We start from the raw sequence: 15,256 nt of genomic DNA, 5'->3' as shown, positions 1-15,256 counted from the left end.
CAGAGATACCGACTTATCTTCAGTGTCAACTTTTTCTTCTTTTGATTGTTTTTTCAAAACTTTTTCAATTTTATCTTCTCGAGCCAGACTTTTGAGTCTGTTAAGCTTCTTGAGTTAGAGTGTCTGTTGGACTTCTCAAGTTATGCTGTATGTGTCTTTTGGACTTCTCGAGTTACGCTGTACGTGTCTTTTGGACTTCTCGAGTTATGCTATACGTGTCTTTTGGACTTCTCGAGTCTGACCATATTGAGATTGTTCAACTTCTCGAGCCATTGAGAACAACTGTCTGTCATATGTATTTTTTCGAGGTGGTTGCCACGTGTCGAAAGGTGTGTGGTTGGCGAGGCGTGCCTTTTGAGAGTAGTCATGTCGAAATACCTTCTCGAGGTAACCCTAAGGCCGCGCATTGCGCCGTCACCCTCTTTTTCACTCTACTCCCCCACGCCCTTATAAAAGAAGTCCTTCATCGTTTTCCTCTCATTTCTCCTTTGCACATTTTCGACCACCATTGTTGCTCTGCGAATTCTCTGTTCCTGCTCTGCAAAAAGCTCAATTCTTTCCTCCATTTCTCTTCCTCCCGGCTTGTTTCCACTCTTATCATTTTTTCCAAATACTATTTTTTGAGGGTAGTATTTTTTAGGGTTTTAGTTGACCAAATTCCTTCTTTGGAACCCTTTGTGAGTCAAGACAGCCCAATGTTCAGATATCTTCATTTTCTTCTTCCATTAATTGAACCTGCAGTAGACCATCTTCGACTGAGCGTTGCTCATTTGTTGATTCAAGGTAGTTATCCCTACATTCCTCGCCTGCTAATTCCCAGTGTTCTTCACTGTTATTTTTAACAAGTAAGGTTGCCTAAACAGCTTTCGCTTACTTGGGTTTTTTTTTTTAAAAAAAAAAATTTATTTATTTATTTTTATTTCAAACTACATCATACACATCATGCAACCATAAAGAAGTCTACCGAAGGGTCGGTAAGGATACACACTCTGTGAAGATAGAGAGCTTGGAGGATGAGTTGGAGGCTTGTCGATCTTACAGTGTCTAGAACTTGCAAAGGGTTTGTAAGTGTTTCTACTGTTTATAGTCTCAGGGTCTTCATATAGTGCTTTCTTGTGTTTGGCGGCCCGCGAGTGGTTTTTCCTTTGATTGGTTCAAATGGTTTTCCACTTCATCAATAAATCTTGTGTTGTGGTTGTGTGGATGTTTTTTTATTGTTATTTTTGTTTAATATTAAGCATAGCTATTTATTTTTCTAAGATAAACTGCTTATGCGGTTGATTTGGTTATAAAAATTGCTTATGTGTTTGATTTGGGGGGTAAAACATGATTCTCATATTCTTTCACATCTATCCCACAATCCAAACCTATCAAGATTGATGAGGATCGTAGTTATCATATGAAAAAGAGGAAGCCCAAGCCTAATCCTAGATAATTGGATTAGGATGAGGAGAGACTAGTTATGTTATCTTTATCTAGTTAGTTTATCTTTATGTATTCTTTAGTTTATCGTAGCAAATACATCCTGTTAGGATTCTGTTGTCTTTATCTTTAAGAGTTAGAAGTGTGCACGCATATATGTTCACGTAGGGCTATTTATTGAGCATTAGCAGTACGAAAAGGATTGAAGAAATTATCTAGCACCTTGTGTGTAAAGGGTGATCTCCCACCTCAAGTGGAGTACTATCAATCATATTTCTCTTTTCACTTCAATACTCATCCGTATTTTATCTATCCCACAACCCAAACCTATCAACCTAGGTCATAGATAAAGCTCATAGGTCTACATTATACTCTTATTGCTTGGTTGATATTACAATACAAATGCTCCTATTTATAGAATAATGTAAATAGATAAGTATGGTAAATGTTGTGACAAATATCCACCTAAATTAATAGGCGAATATTTGCTACGTTTTACTTATAAGTGCACAATGTCAAAATAATAATATAGCAGACAAATACGATATCATTCTCACGAGAATTGGTAAATTATGCTTAGAATGTAATTTCCTATTTAATTAACAGAATTAAATCAATTGTCACATATTGAATTAAAATAAAAGATTAACTAAACTAAAAAGGATTAAGGTTTTAAAATCTACCACTAACCACACTCACATAAGATTAACAATGTGCTAATATTTCAATTATATCTAGATATCCAATGTTTGTCAACCTAAGAGCATGATATCTACTCATTAAGCTATTAATTTTCCAAAACAACAAACTAAGCATGGTGTCTACTCTAGTTCTTTTCTCCCCCAAAGGATTTAGCATGGTATATATTAAGTTGTTCTTTAAGGAAGCATAAATCTATGGAAATCGACAATCACACAAGGCCTAGGACATGGTATCTACTTCCAGTTCCCCATATTGATTAGCCCAAAAACCTGTGATAGGGTTCTTTTGTCACTCTATTAAGCCCAAAATTCAGTCATCTAAATAACATAAATCCAAACACTTGCATATGATCAAACACATTCATATGAAGAATTCAAGTAAATAGGAAGTAATCAAATTAAACACCCAAACAATAATTGTAGCAAAGGTGCCAATATTGTAATCCTAAACAAACATGATTAGGGTTTCAAACTAGCCCTAATTAAATTACTAACTACATGACAAAAACAAAAGGGGAAGAGAAGAAAAACTCAAACTCCTTTTGATATAGCCTTCAGTTCTTTTACAAAGCTTGTGTCTGTTTCTCCACACTTGAGTTTGAAGAATAAAGGGTCTGTTTATAGAGCTTAGGAAAATATAGAAGCCCTAGAAAACCTAATAAAATCGGAGGTTTATTTCCTAGTACAAGTAGGACTTTGAAAACCAAATTTGGGTTGAAAAAAAAGTCTGGCCGCATATTCCAATGCCCTAGTGCACGAGTGCGCTTGATCCCAGGTGCGGTACACTCGAGCCCAAGCCTGCGCTCGATCCTTGCCTGTGTGTGCTTGAGCGCTGATGCGCTCGAGCCTTCTTCTTGTGCACGCGGATTGCTACACTTGCTCCTTGTTCTCTGGTGCTTGAGCGTTGTTGTGCTTGAGCCTAGGCGTATGTGCATTCGAACGCATGCCTGCGCTCGAGCCTAGTCTGCATATGCTCGATCTCAACCTCTAGATTTTCCAAAAAATGTCATTTTAAGTTCGAAATTTTCAGAAATACTTCATTTTCTTTAAAAACCTATAAAAAGACATAAAATACAAAAATGAAACAAATCATCTCAAAATAACAAAACTAAAGGATTAACATATGTAAATTAAAGGGTTAAAATATGTATATTTTAGTACTTATCGGTAAACAAATCTGATTGATTTGATTACTATCAAACCTCATTGCAATAACTTTTATACAAGGTAAATAACATTCAATATCAATTTAATATATTTCTTTTCAATATAGGAAATATATTCTCTAACATTATCAAAAGCTTAAGTTTATAAGAATAGATAAATTTAATCACTTAATTATTAGTTTAACAATTAGGCTCAAAAGTAGACCAGGAATTTCCATTGCATAGTAAATTCTTCGGAGCTGCTCCATTTGGGGTCTTGTAGTCAAGAACCTCATCAGCCCCTAGGCTCTTGAAAAGTTGAATGTTGCGGGCCCCACACGTGGCTGTCGCGTGAGCATTTTCCAGCTTGGCCACTTGAACTACATGGCAACCCACGCCACCTGAAGTGAAGCGGCAGTTATCAGAATGTTTGCCTTCAGCCTTCTTGCCACTGCCAATCTGCCATCAAGCTTGATACCGGCAGCTTGGGTGACAGCCTGGTGAGCAGTCAAGCTTGCAATGGAGAGGCCAACAATTTCGGCTGCTGAAAGTTCAAGTGGTCTTGCAACTGTCATGCTTTCCTTGGTCAGAGCAAACTTGGCTGGTCCACCTCCTTTCTGTCATTCAAGAACCCTGACATCAAGGGTGTGTTTGGTGAACCCTTTTTGATGTGGATGGACATGTGAGAAAGTAAAAATTTTTATTTTGTTGTGATTTTTTTTATTTGAATAGTAATAAAAAGTAAATGACGTAATATAAAAGTGAAAAAATAAATAAAAATGTTTTGATGTTGATTTTTTTTGAAAAAATGAAGCGTGAATAGTGTTAATGGAAGGAAAAGTAGTTGCCAAACAGTGCCTTAGACACTAAATTGAGAGATTTTAATGTTTAAGGAGATGAGTGCACAAATGCTCAAAGAGATTAAGTGAATGAGAGTTTTAAAGTTTAAGAAGATAAGTGAACAAACGTTCAAAGTTCAAGGGATTTAAATGAAGTTTTTCTATAAAAATAAAAAGGGTAACAAATACATTGGATGTGCAGCCATTTTTGAAACCATACGTAAACTCACTTAATTGTAGTGTAAAACACAATGGCAAACTCAATCCAAATCCCTAAGAAAGACCGACCTATCTTGAAACCAACACAGATATGAAAGAATTGAACAAAATTACCAACTGGCCATCCAATCCATTCAAAAATTTACCACATACCTCAAGAGTCACCTTCTTGTCAAAAATCTCCCCAATTTGTCAAAAAGAATTGTCATGCAGTCAAATTTCTCAAAGAAGCCGATCAAGAACTCAAATAATGATTGAAGAGCATAGCTTTTCTACCCTAACAGATTAGATGGATTGTCATTACTTCATTTTTTCAGTGTTGCCGTCTTTTAGCCTGGTTTTTTGGTTGCAATGCTCTGATTTGGTTTTGTTAGCAATGATTTCTCTTACCCTAATTTTTACCTAATTTGTTTTTTTACCCACATTTGTATCAAGAAAATACTAATGCCATATGAAAGCTTTGTTATATTGCCACGTGCCCTGAATCTGATGGGGAGGGGTGGTGGGCGTTGAACTTCAACTTGCATTGTTGCGTGGTTGACTTTTTCAGCTCTAAAGTTGGTAATCATCGTTTGCCTTTTTTGACTTTTTGAGCTCTAAAGTTGCGTGGTTGACTTTTTGACCTCTAAAGTTGTTAAGCTTGTTTGGGAAGATGATTCTTTCTAATTTTTCTTTTTTAGTTGATTTGATATTATTAATACTCAATTCAACTAAATTTTTTTTAACTTTATTCAAAATTTTATATTCTTCCAACAACTCAAACATAATTTTAATTATTTTTTCTTTTCAATATTCGCAATTATAAATTCAAGTTCAGTAGAATAGAAAAACAAAAATGGCCAATCTAAACGAGTCTTAACTTTTCCTTTTTTGAGCTGAAAAGTTAACGTTGCGTGGTAACCACTCTATCTAATGGTCCTGGTAGCCATGCAATGGCGGCCAATTATATCTGACAGCTACCACGAAGAAGACTTATCAATTTCAAAGAAAAACACACGAGTCAAAATTTGACCGTTTGCCAAACGGTCTTTGTCATTTGCGCAACCGTCAACGTTCTTAATCCACGAACTTCCCCTTAACATATGTAGAAGATCCTCGATCTCTCTGCACAGAAACACCGTTAACTTTCTTATCTGTGAGTATGGCAGCAAACCTTATGCATGCGGTTCAGTACGATGGCTATGGTGGAGGATCAGCTGGTTTGAAGGTTATTTTCATGTTCATTCTTTTTTAATTTTCTATATATATATTTTTTTTATTAGTAATCACAAATTTATTTGCGCAAGGCAAGCACGTATGGTTTATGTTCTATTTGATTAAATCAAAATATTTAGGAGGAATTGGGATGTACGTGTATAAATGGCTTCTTATATGTTTTTTTTTTTGATGTATGTATGTGTATAATATTTAAGGGCCGGAAATCGGATAATTCGGTTATAAAAATGAGATTTTCGCATTTCGTACCGCCATTGTCGGTAAAGTTAGAATTTTCACCGACTTATATTCTGCCAACTTTATTTTCCATTACCGACATGATTACGGTGACAGTCGGTAATGTTAGTAAGCAAAGAAATGAAAAAGTTGGTCAGTAAAGTCGGTTCGGTTAGAAAATGTTTACCGCCTACTGGCCATCAGTTAAGCAGTGTTAGTAGGTGTCTGTCGGTTTTCGGTCAGTACTCGGCTGGCAAGCAGTAGGCGCGCGGTTATTTTGCAAAGTAATGTATGCGTGTGTGTTGCAATTCCCCTCTTTTCACTTCTGTTAATGACTTGGTTTTTTTTTTTTAATTTTTTAATTTTTTTTAATTTTTTTTTTTTTATCTTCAAGTTTGCCGACTCTCTTTTTGATTTTTTTTTTTTATTTAATAGTTAAAGTTGTGGAATGTATAAAATCCTAAGAACATTTAAAAACTGGACAAGAAGTGTAAGAATTTGAGAAGCACTGATTTGGTTAACTTACCAAAACAGTGGGTAGAGTTCTCATTTATAACCAAAGCTTCTACAGAGCACTAAGAGTGCAAATTACAAAAAGGAAATGCCATGTGTCTATGAGAGAAAATTACAAAAGCAGCCTAAGGTGTACAATAGAAACCAAACTAAAAATATAAAATAAGAGACTTCTATCTTAGGCTGAGAAGCAGCCGTAGCAGCCATGATATCATGCAGGAAACCAGGAGCTCAAATGACAGCATGAAACAAGGAACCAGAAATCAAGGAATGAGGGTGAGCTTCAGAGTCGGCTATGTTGAGTTTGAGGAGCACATGTGTTGTCTTGAGATATAGCTTCAACACTCCCCTGAAAACTGACGGGGCCGGAGCAACCTTCCGTTTGTTACATAAAACGGAACACCAATGTTTTATTTTTTATTTTTTGCAAAGGCTTGGGTCTTCAAACTGTACCTCAAGTCTAAAATTAGGCCAACTATGGACCAAGAAGAGAAGAGCCAACAATATGCTTAAATGAGCCTCGGTATTTAAACATTAACATAAGGTTAGAAATAAATGGCATGGGTCTTTAAACATTACTACAATGCCAGACATAACCCCAACTATGGGCCAAGAAAAGAGCCAACAAAGAGCTTAAGGTGGAATGGGTCTTTAAACATTACCACAATGCCAAAAATAAGACCAACTATGGCCGAAGAGATGCCACTTGGGATGATTTTTTTTTTTTTTTTTGAAATACAGCACCCACTAGTGCTCGTTTAAGATTGTGTTTGAGAAATAGAGCTTTTAAGTAAAAAACGTTTTTTTACGAAAGCCTCATTTAAGCTTTTGCCAAAAAGAAAACTCCTTTACAAAATAGACTTTTCTTTTTAATGCCTTTTGGTATCCTCATTTTGTCATTTGAGGAATAATACTATAGAAGACTAGATGCAACATTGGTTCTATGGCAGTGAATTGAATTGAGTCAGTTATATTGATCCTCTATTGTCAAAAGACATCATTGAGCAGTTATAGAAAGTGTTGTAACTTTCATGTTTGTTGCAGCATGTTGAAGTTCCAGTCCCCACTCCGAAGAAGAATGAGCTCTTGCTAAAACTTGAAGCAAGTAGTCTAAATCCTCTTGATTGGAAAATTCAGAAAGGCGTTATGCGGCCTTTTGCACCTCGCAAGTTCCCTCACATACCTGGTAATTCTTTATTGCTCATTGTTGCTCCTTTAATGGTTACTCATTAATTAATTACAAAGAGTAATATCTATGATTCTGGAATACCACAATTACAAGTAGATACCAATTAACAGAAAACTTGTCCTCTTTTCCCCTTTTTTAGTGGACAAGGATTGAATGTTGAGCTCTTCCCCTGCCTTCCAAATGCCATGCTTGCAGCACTATGCTATATTGTCATTGGCATTTGTGTATGATTTTCGTTACACATCTTTTTCTCTTCATATTGTTTTTATAAGCCATTGAAAATATATCTTTTTCCCACATTTCTTTAACTGTGGGTGATTGGGCTCGTTTAGCCTACTCAATTTTACCTCATGAAGAATTATTCAATAGCATTTGATGGATGTTTCAGTTCACATTCTTATTTCAATTTTAAGAGGGTGTAGGAGCATGTCACATATCCTTCAATAGCACACAAGCGACCTCAAACTCTGAAAGCAAAAATTGATCTAGTAAATGTCATTCACATGGTTCTGATCGATTTTGTGGCATTCCAAATGTCAAATAAAACTATACTAATAAAACTAATATTACTACATTGGACTGAATTTCTCACTGTTACTTGCAAGTTGTAAACTTTTGGCAAGTGTTACATTTTTCTCTTTCGGCTGAACATGTTTGTTGTTGGAAAAGGTACTGATGTGGCAGGAGAGGTTGTAGAGGTTGGACCAGGAGTCAAAAGTTTCAAAGTTGGTGACAAAGTTGTAGCTTGGCTTAGCATTTCTGTGAGTACTCATTTTTATTCTTTTGCCTTTATACCTCCCCTCAAATGATTTGAATATTCTTTGTCTTCAAAACTGAGGAAGCACGATCATGTTATCGAAAAGATTTGGGTGATTGGGGACAAGAAATGATTAGTTTCCTACAGTCGCATGGACCTTTTTCCCCCTTCTTTTGTCCCAAATTCTGTGTAGGTAAGATGAAAAAATCACTCTTGGGAGAAATATATATCGAAAGAGAGCTTCTCAATAGAGTTAACTTAATTAATAGCTCCTGCACTCCCCTCACCTAAGTGGCACAGTTTGGACAACTGTAACAGATTCAAGCCCTTTGTGATATTTAGAAATTCCTCCCATGCTGTCATTTTGTTGAAAAACCAGAGACCCCACTTGGTGCTGCATAACATTAACAGGGTCGCAAGTGGTGGTAGGCCAATTTTTGCTGCTGTTGGATATGCATACTGGTGACGACAACAATTTATCTTCAAATATCGTATTTTTTCATACATTAAAATAATTTATCAATGGTTCTTATGTGAAATACTCCCCCCGTCTTACTTATTGCAATTAGTAGTCATGGATACAAATCATCTCTTTCTTCTAGTCTGAGAGGTTTGACCTTGTGGAGAGGTTGACATTGTTCTCCACTGCTTTACTGCGTGTTTTTCTTTTTTCCTTTTTCATGGCCATCATTTTTCTGCTTCTAATAGTTAATTGCTGTAGTGAACTGGGTTTATTCATCTCTCTGTCTCGCTCTTGCTGCCTTTAGTTTGATCTCCAAGCCAAGCAACAAAGGATTTGGGGGGTAATCAGACCCTGGTTATGGCCTTTTGTAATATTGATAAAATATTACAAAAGGCCAGCTGAAGTTTCAGCAGCAGAAGGTGGACTATATTTTTTATTCTCTGTTGTTGTATATTTGACAGGATGGAGGTGGACTAGCTGAGTTCGCTGTGTCTAAGGAGAAGCTGACAGTTGCTAGGCCAGCTGAAGTTTCAGCAGCAGAAGCTGCAGGCTTACCCATTGCTGGTGTTACAGCTCTCCAGGTGCTCACCCAATCTGCTGGGATCAAGCTTGATGGAAGTGGCCAGGAGGCAAACATTTTGATCACTGCCGCCTCAGGTGGTGTAGGTCTCTACGCGGTTCAACTGGCAAAGCTTGGAAACACACATGTGACTGCCACGTGCGGGGCACGCAACATTGAGTTGGTCAAGAGCTTTGGGGCCGATGAGGTGCTCGACTACAAGACTCCGGAAGGGGCAGCTCTGAAGAGCCCGTCTGGTCGGAAATATGACTTTGTGATCCACTGTGCTCTTACTGGCATTCCTTGGTCAACTTTTGAGCCAAATCTGAGTAAGAAAGGGAAGGTGTTACATTTATCTCCCAGCCCAAGTTCCATGGCGACTTTTGCTCTAAAGAAAATTACCTTCTCCAAGAAGCAGCTGGTGCCGGTATGGGCTAGTGTCAAGAGTGAGAACCTGGATTATCTTGTTAAGTTGGTGAAGGAAGGTAAACTTAAGACTGTGATTGACTCGAAGCATTCCCTGAGCAAGGCTGAAGATGCTTGGGCTAAGAGTATTGATGGTCATGCTACTGGGAAGATCATCGTGGAACCTTTCTAAAAATTAAAATATAATTTGCTTGGAATTGTTGGATTCCTATATAATTAAATGAGGGTGTTGTATCTTATACTCGTGCATAAAGAAAACTATATGTTTGTGCAGTTAAATCAGACATTTGACCTGATATTGTAAATCATCAATATTATGCAGTGTGTTCTTGTAGCTGTAATTGTTGTTAGAGCATTCACATATGTTTATGTATACGTGCATCCTACGTAAAATTTAGATAGAATCCCCAAAACTTCTCACTTTGGCTTATCTATTCCTACGTTAAAATAAAAATGAGCTCTCTCTCATCAACTCTTTGGTTGCATCACTCTCTTGCTCTTTCTCCCTGTCTCTCTATCTCTCATGACTAAAACATGAGTTCACATAAACTTCTACTAAAACCCAAGCAAATCCCAATCTAATCTAATCTAATCTTCAGTGACTCAGCATAAAGGGTCTTACCAATAGTATTGGCAATATGGCTTAGAGTATGTTTGAAATTGTATTTGAAAATTAGAGCTTTTACGTCAAAAAACGTTTTTGGCAAAACCTTCATTTTTAAGCTTTTTTAAAAAATGTGTTTTAGCAACTTTTAGAATGAAAAGGTCAAAAAAGTAGTTTTGAAATTTTTTTACCAAAGATGCTAGCTTTTGTTTAGCACAGCTTTTTAGTTACTAAACACACTTTTTAAACTCTCAAACGCAATCCCAAACATGAGCATATTTGTGATTGTGTTTGAGAAATAGAACTTCTAAGTCAAAAAAATACTTTTTGACAAAAGTTTCATTTTCAAACTTTTGCCAAAAGTACGTTTTAACAATTTTTTTTTCGGTTTTTTAGACCTTTAAAAGCGCTTTCAATTTATTTTACCAAACGGGTACTTTTTTCTTCAAACGGACTTTTTTAGTGTTAAACGTACTTTTAGACTCCTCAAACACACACCCAAACGTGCTTAATACACAACGCGTTTTAACCTCAAGAACCTTATATCTGGTTTAATCACCATTGAAGCATAAGATAAACAAACCATTTTTTCAGAGAAATAACCTCTACTTTACCATACTCACTCCACACTTGGCACAACAGCAAAGCTAGTTGTCTAATCGATCTCCACCACAACGGAATATGTAAGAAAGTTGTGACACCAAAAAAAAAAACACGTAATACTCAACAGCAAAGCTAGTTGCTTTTTCCCATCTAAACACAATATTTGACGTTGATAAACATGAGGTTTCCAGCAGGCATATTGTTTTCACCTAAGGTTCAACAATGATCTTCCCAGTTGCATGGCCATCAATGCTCTTGGCCCAAGCATCTCTGGCCTTGGCCAGAGCATATTTTGAGTCAATCACTGTCTTGAGCTTCCCTTCCTTCACCAAGTTAACAAGATAATTGAGGTTCTCACCCTTGGGAATTAACATCAGTGGCAGCAGTTGCTTCTTACAGAAGGTAATTTTCTTCAGGGCAAAACTCACCAACGCACTAGGACCAGGAGTAAGATCAATTACCATCCCATTTGGGCTCAAATTAGGCTCAAAAATAGACCAGGGAATTCCCATTGCACAATGAATTACGGCATCATATTTTTGACCAGATGGGCTCCTCAGAGATGCTCCATCTGGGGTGTTGTAGTCAAGAACCTCATCAGCCCCTAAGCTCTTGACAAGTTGAATGTTGCGGGTGCCACAAGTGGCTGTCACGTGAGCATTTCCCAGCTTGGCCAGTTGAACTGCATAGTGACCCACGCCACCTGAAGCGGCAGTTATCAGAATGTTTGCCTTATTGCCACTGCCATCAAGCTTGATGCCGGCAGCTTGGGTGACAGCCTGGTGAGCAGTCAAACCTGCAATGGAGAGGCCTACAACTTCAGCTGCTGAAAGTTGAGGTGGTCTTGCAACTGTCCAGCTTTCCTTGGTGACAGCAAACTCGGCTAGTCCACCTCCTTTCTGGCATTCATTTATATAATTCAACAACCATAACAGACATCGTTACCATAGATGACATGAATTGATGTGGTATAAAGGGGTTGTTTGTTAAACAACATGCCATCCCCGGCCCAAATATTATTTATGTTTGGTAAAAAAAAAAAAAAAAAGTGTAATAATTAGCATAGAAAAGTGAAAAAGTGGTATTGAAAAGTAGAAAAGTTTTGTTTTGTAGTGATTTATTTTTTATTTGAATAGTAGTAAAAAGTAAACAATGTAAAATAAAAAATGAGAATGTTTTGATGTTGATTTTTTTGAGAAAAAAAAAATCGAAATGAATAGTATTTGGGGGTGGGAGGGTACTGTTTAACAAATACCCTCAAAGTTTTGAATTTTTTGTGTTAAAAAGTAAAAAAAGTTTTGTTTTTATTTTTTATTTTTATTGGAATAGTAATAAAAAGTAAACAATATGATATAAAAAGTAAAAAAAATAAGAATGTTTTGATGTTAATTTTTTTAAGAAAATAAAGTGTGAATAGTATTGAGGGGAAATGGAAGGGTTGCCAAACGGTGCTTAAGCTAACTGGAGAACAAAATATCCAAAACCTTACCAAGACGTTACCCATAGCTACAACTTTATCACCAGCTTTGAAGTTTTCTACTTTTGATCCAACCTCTGTAACCTCGCCTGCCACATCAGAAGCTGTTCCAACAAGGATTTTATTTAGCAAACAATACAATGTTTTTTTTTTTCTTTCTTAAGTTTTGCTGGCATTGAAAAGAAACTTTAAGACACAAATTATTAAGGTTGGGAGGAAAATGTTGTCTCGGAAAATGTTAGAATATACGAAAAATATAATATATTTTTTGTATATTTCATAATTAGATTGATATCAAATATTGTTTACTTATTAATCTATAAATAATGATCTTTGTATCGTAAATCTATTCAGAATGATGGACGTAGGTGTTTAACACTGAACCAACCGAAAATTCTGTGATCTTTTCCTATATTGTTTCGGCTTTATTTTCACCTTATTTCGACAAAAAAGAATCATTGTTACAAAGCAACCAGCATCAAATCAGGGGTAAGGGTAGTTGAAAGCTAAGGAAAAACAGATTTACCAGGTATGTGAGGGAAGTTGCGAGGAAGAAATGGGCGTAGCAGGCCATTCTGAAGTTTCCAATCAACTGGATTTAGACTAGTTGCTTCTACTTTTAACAAAACCTCATCTTCTTTTGGAGTGGGAACTGGAACTTTAACTTGCTGCAAAACAATCAAGGAATTCACAAGAGATTCAGTTGAAGTAGCCATGGGATCTCAGTAGTATATATAGATTCAGTGGCTTCAATGCTTGAGAAATTAAGCAATCAGAAAAAATAAAAATAAAATGAATTCAAGAACTTCAAGAATTCAAGATTATCTACAGATTTTAGATACCAGTGTTTCTCACGAAATTTGAAGATAAACTTCCATTACAAGATCCAATTTGTTTTTCGTGTCCATCGATTTAGCATTTGAATAGGGCTGATGAGTTTGGTTGTTGGATTCTCTGTTGCCTAGTAAGTAGTTTGTGAATGTTTTCAACCTCCAGATTTACACTCTTATTAAATTATTGGTGAAGATTGTGAACAAACATAGGCATAAATTCTGGAAATCTCATCGGTTACACTGTTAATTAAGCTACTGTTTGTGGGATGAATAACTTCTAAACTGAACAAGAACAAGGACACGACAATGGAAAACAAATTCTTCCTCTCTCTCTCTCTTGGATGGACACGAAAAACAAATTGGATGTTGTAATGGAAGTTTATCTTCAAATTTCGTGAGAAACACAGATCTCTAAAATCTGTAGATGATTTCGGCGTCAGTTACGGTGGTTTCTGTTGAGTGGGGTTTAGGGGATGAAGGGGCGACACAAAGACAAACTGTGAGCGTAGTTTGTTTTAAGGATTTGGTGTTTCTATGTCTATTGTATTCTGTGTTCTTATCCAACGTGTAGACTTCTAATTGGATGCTGTAAAATAAGGATTTACAGAAGGGGCTCTCTTAACATAAAATCCTAACTGAGAGTTGATATTGAAAATTAAACTTTTTAAAATTGTAGACACTAAATTGAGAGATTTTAAAGTTTAATGCATTAATTTTGGTGTTTAATAACTCTAAAAAAATTTTGATCGAGAAATTAAGTGAAGTTTTTTTTTTTTTTGACATGTCCACACAAGGGAATGGGGAAAGGGGATTCGAACTAATGATCTCCGTTCCATGAAGCATGATCCCGGTTGAACTACTCCTTGAAGATAAGTGAAGTTTTCCTATAAAAATAAAAATGGTAACAAATACAATGGATATGCAACCATTTATGAAACCATAAGTAAACACTTTAAAATATTTTTCAACAGAAAACATTTTACGTCGAAACAAACTGATCAGCATTAATTGCCGTGTAAAACACAATGGCAAGCTCGATCCAAATCCCTAAGAAAGACCAACCTTTCTTGAAACCAACACAGATATGAAAGAAATGCACAAAATTCCAAACCCAATCCTGAAACTATCTTCACGCAACTTTCAGGAAGTAGTACTTAATTGAAAGTATATATATAAACAAAGAAAACGAAAGAGAATTAATAATAAACCTGTAAGCCATCTGGCCCTCCACCATAGCCACTGTACTGAACTGCATTCATGAGTTGCGTTGCCATATTTCAGGAAAACCAATATGGAGATGTTATATATATATATATACTCAGGAAAAAAAAAAAGAAAAAAAAAATTTAACCGTATGCACCGAGTAGTTCGGAAACAGTTGCCTTATAAAATGTTTTTCCGTTGAAAGCTTTTTGTGGAAAATCATAAAAATATTAAAAAAAAAAAAAAAAAAAAAAAAAAAAAAAAAAAAAAAACCCCTGAAAATTTGAGTTCCGACAGGTTTTGGAGGTGGTCCGGTAGGGTTCGGTGTGAGAAGAAGAAAAGCTCGAAAAATAGTTTACAAAAATAAAAAAATAATAATAATAATTTTCCGTAACTAAAGAAGCTTTTTTTGTTAAATTGAAAATATTTCGGGTTAACTATTATTTTTGCTTGCACCAAACATTGAAAAAAAAAAAAAAAATTACCATAAAATATTTTACATCGCATCAAACGGGGCTTAAATTTGTATATTTTACAAGTTATGTCCTCAGACAGATGGTGACTATAGAGCTGTCATTTTTGGTCAAGATAAAGATTTTCCTAACCCATTTATAGGTCATGTTCTGCATAATTATAATAATATTAAAAGCATAAAGAATTCTTTTGGGAGAGCTTGTGTGCATTTTGATGTCTAAGTTGTTACAAGGGTTGTAAGTGTACTTTTTCTAAACTTTGAATCTATCTTAGTGTTGATTTTTTGGATTTGGCTTCCCCGAGGGCCCGAAGTGGTTTTACCTTTGATGTGTTGTCTAAAGGGTTTCTACTTTGTCATAAAAAATATGGGTGTTGATATGTGATTGTTATATGCGATA

At 35.9% G+C, this 15,256-nt stretch overlaps 2 protein-coding genes across 4 annotated transcripts; one reads left to right on the top strand and one right to left on the bottom strand.

Annotated features, from left to right (window-relative positions):
• The first annotated feature begins 473 nt into the window (after window positions 1–473).
• LOC132189237 (chloroplast envelope quinone oxidoreductase homolog) lies at window positions 474–9,959 on the top strand. Of its 3 annotated transcripts, XM_059603883.1 has the most exons (5): window positions 474–783; window positions 960–1,064; window positions 7,315–7,456; window positions 8,129–8,220; window positions 9,141–9,959. In XM_059603883.1, exons 2-5 carry the CDS (start codon window positions 1,014–1,016, stop codon window positions 9,834–9,836), a joined length of 981 nt encoding a protein of 326 aa, XP_059459866.1. In that variant the 5' UTR covers window positions 474–783; window positions 960–1,013; the 3' UTR covers window positions 9,837–9,959. The 3 variants fall into 3 exon arrangements, with proteins under 3 accessions (XP_059459866.1, XP_059459876.1, XP_059459858.1); XM_059603893.1 differs by lacking the exon at window positions 960–1,064 and having other exon boundaries at window positions 475–845; XM_059603875.1 differs by lacking the exons at window positions 474–783; window positions 960–1,064 and adding an exon at window positions 5,367–5,533.
• A 1,075-nt stretch (window positions 9,960–11,034) lies between these two features.
• On the bottom strand, window positions 11,035–14,455 carry LOC132173966 (chloroplast envelope quinone oxidoreductase homolog). The gene is made up of 4 exons (XM_059585678.1): window positions 14,390–14,455; window positions 12,875–13,016; window positions 12,361–12,452; window positions 11,035–11,770 (listed from the first exon to the last, which is right to left on the bottom strand). The coding sequence occupies exons 1-4, from the start codon at window positions 14,453–14,455 to the stop codon at window positions 11,081–11,083; spliced, it is 990 nt and encodes a 329-aa protein (XP_059441661.1). The 3' UTR covers window positions 11,035–11,080.
• Window positions 14,456–15,256: the final 801 nt, after the last annotated feature.

The sequence above is a fragment of the Corylus avellana genome, chromosome ca1, assembly GCF_901000735.1.
Source record: "Corylus avellana chromosome ca1, CavTom2PMs-1.0".
Lineage (NCBI taxonomy): Eukaryota > Viridiplantae > Streptophyta > Magnoliopsida > Fagales > Betulaceae > Corylus > Corylus avellana.
The sequence above is the reverse complement of the archived record's forward strand: the minus strand, read 5'-3'. Positions and strand labels throughout refer to the sequence as shown.

Bases quoted from the DNA above. Each gene is read 5' to 3' on its own strand.
- LOC132189237 (XM_059603875.1), top strand. From the start codon at position 5,468: ATGGCAGCAAACCTTATGCATGCGGTTCAGTACGATGGCTATGGTGGA. The intron at 5,534-7,314 runs GTTATTTTCATG...TGTTTGTTGCAG, and splicing joins GAGGATCAGCTGGTTTGAAG to CATGTTGAAGTTCCAGTCCC. The intron at 8,221-9,140 runs GTGAGTACTCAT...TATATTTGACAG, and splicing joins TAGCTTGGCTTAGCATTTCT to GATGGAGGTGGACTAGCTGA.
- LOC132173966 (XM_059585678.1), bottom strand. From the start codon at position 14,455: ATGGCAACGCAACTCATGAATGCAGTTCAGTACAGTGGCTATGGTGGA. The intron at 13,017-14,389 runs GTTTATTATTAA...ATTGTTTTGCAG, and splicing joins GAGGGCCAGATGGCTTACAG to CAAGTTAAAGTTCCAGTTCC. The intron at 11,771-12,360 runs GTAAGGTTTTGG...AATGAATGCCAG, and splicing joins TAGCTATGGGTAACGTCTTG to AAAGGAGGTGGACTAGCCGA.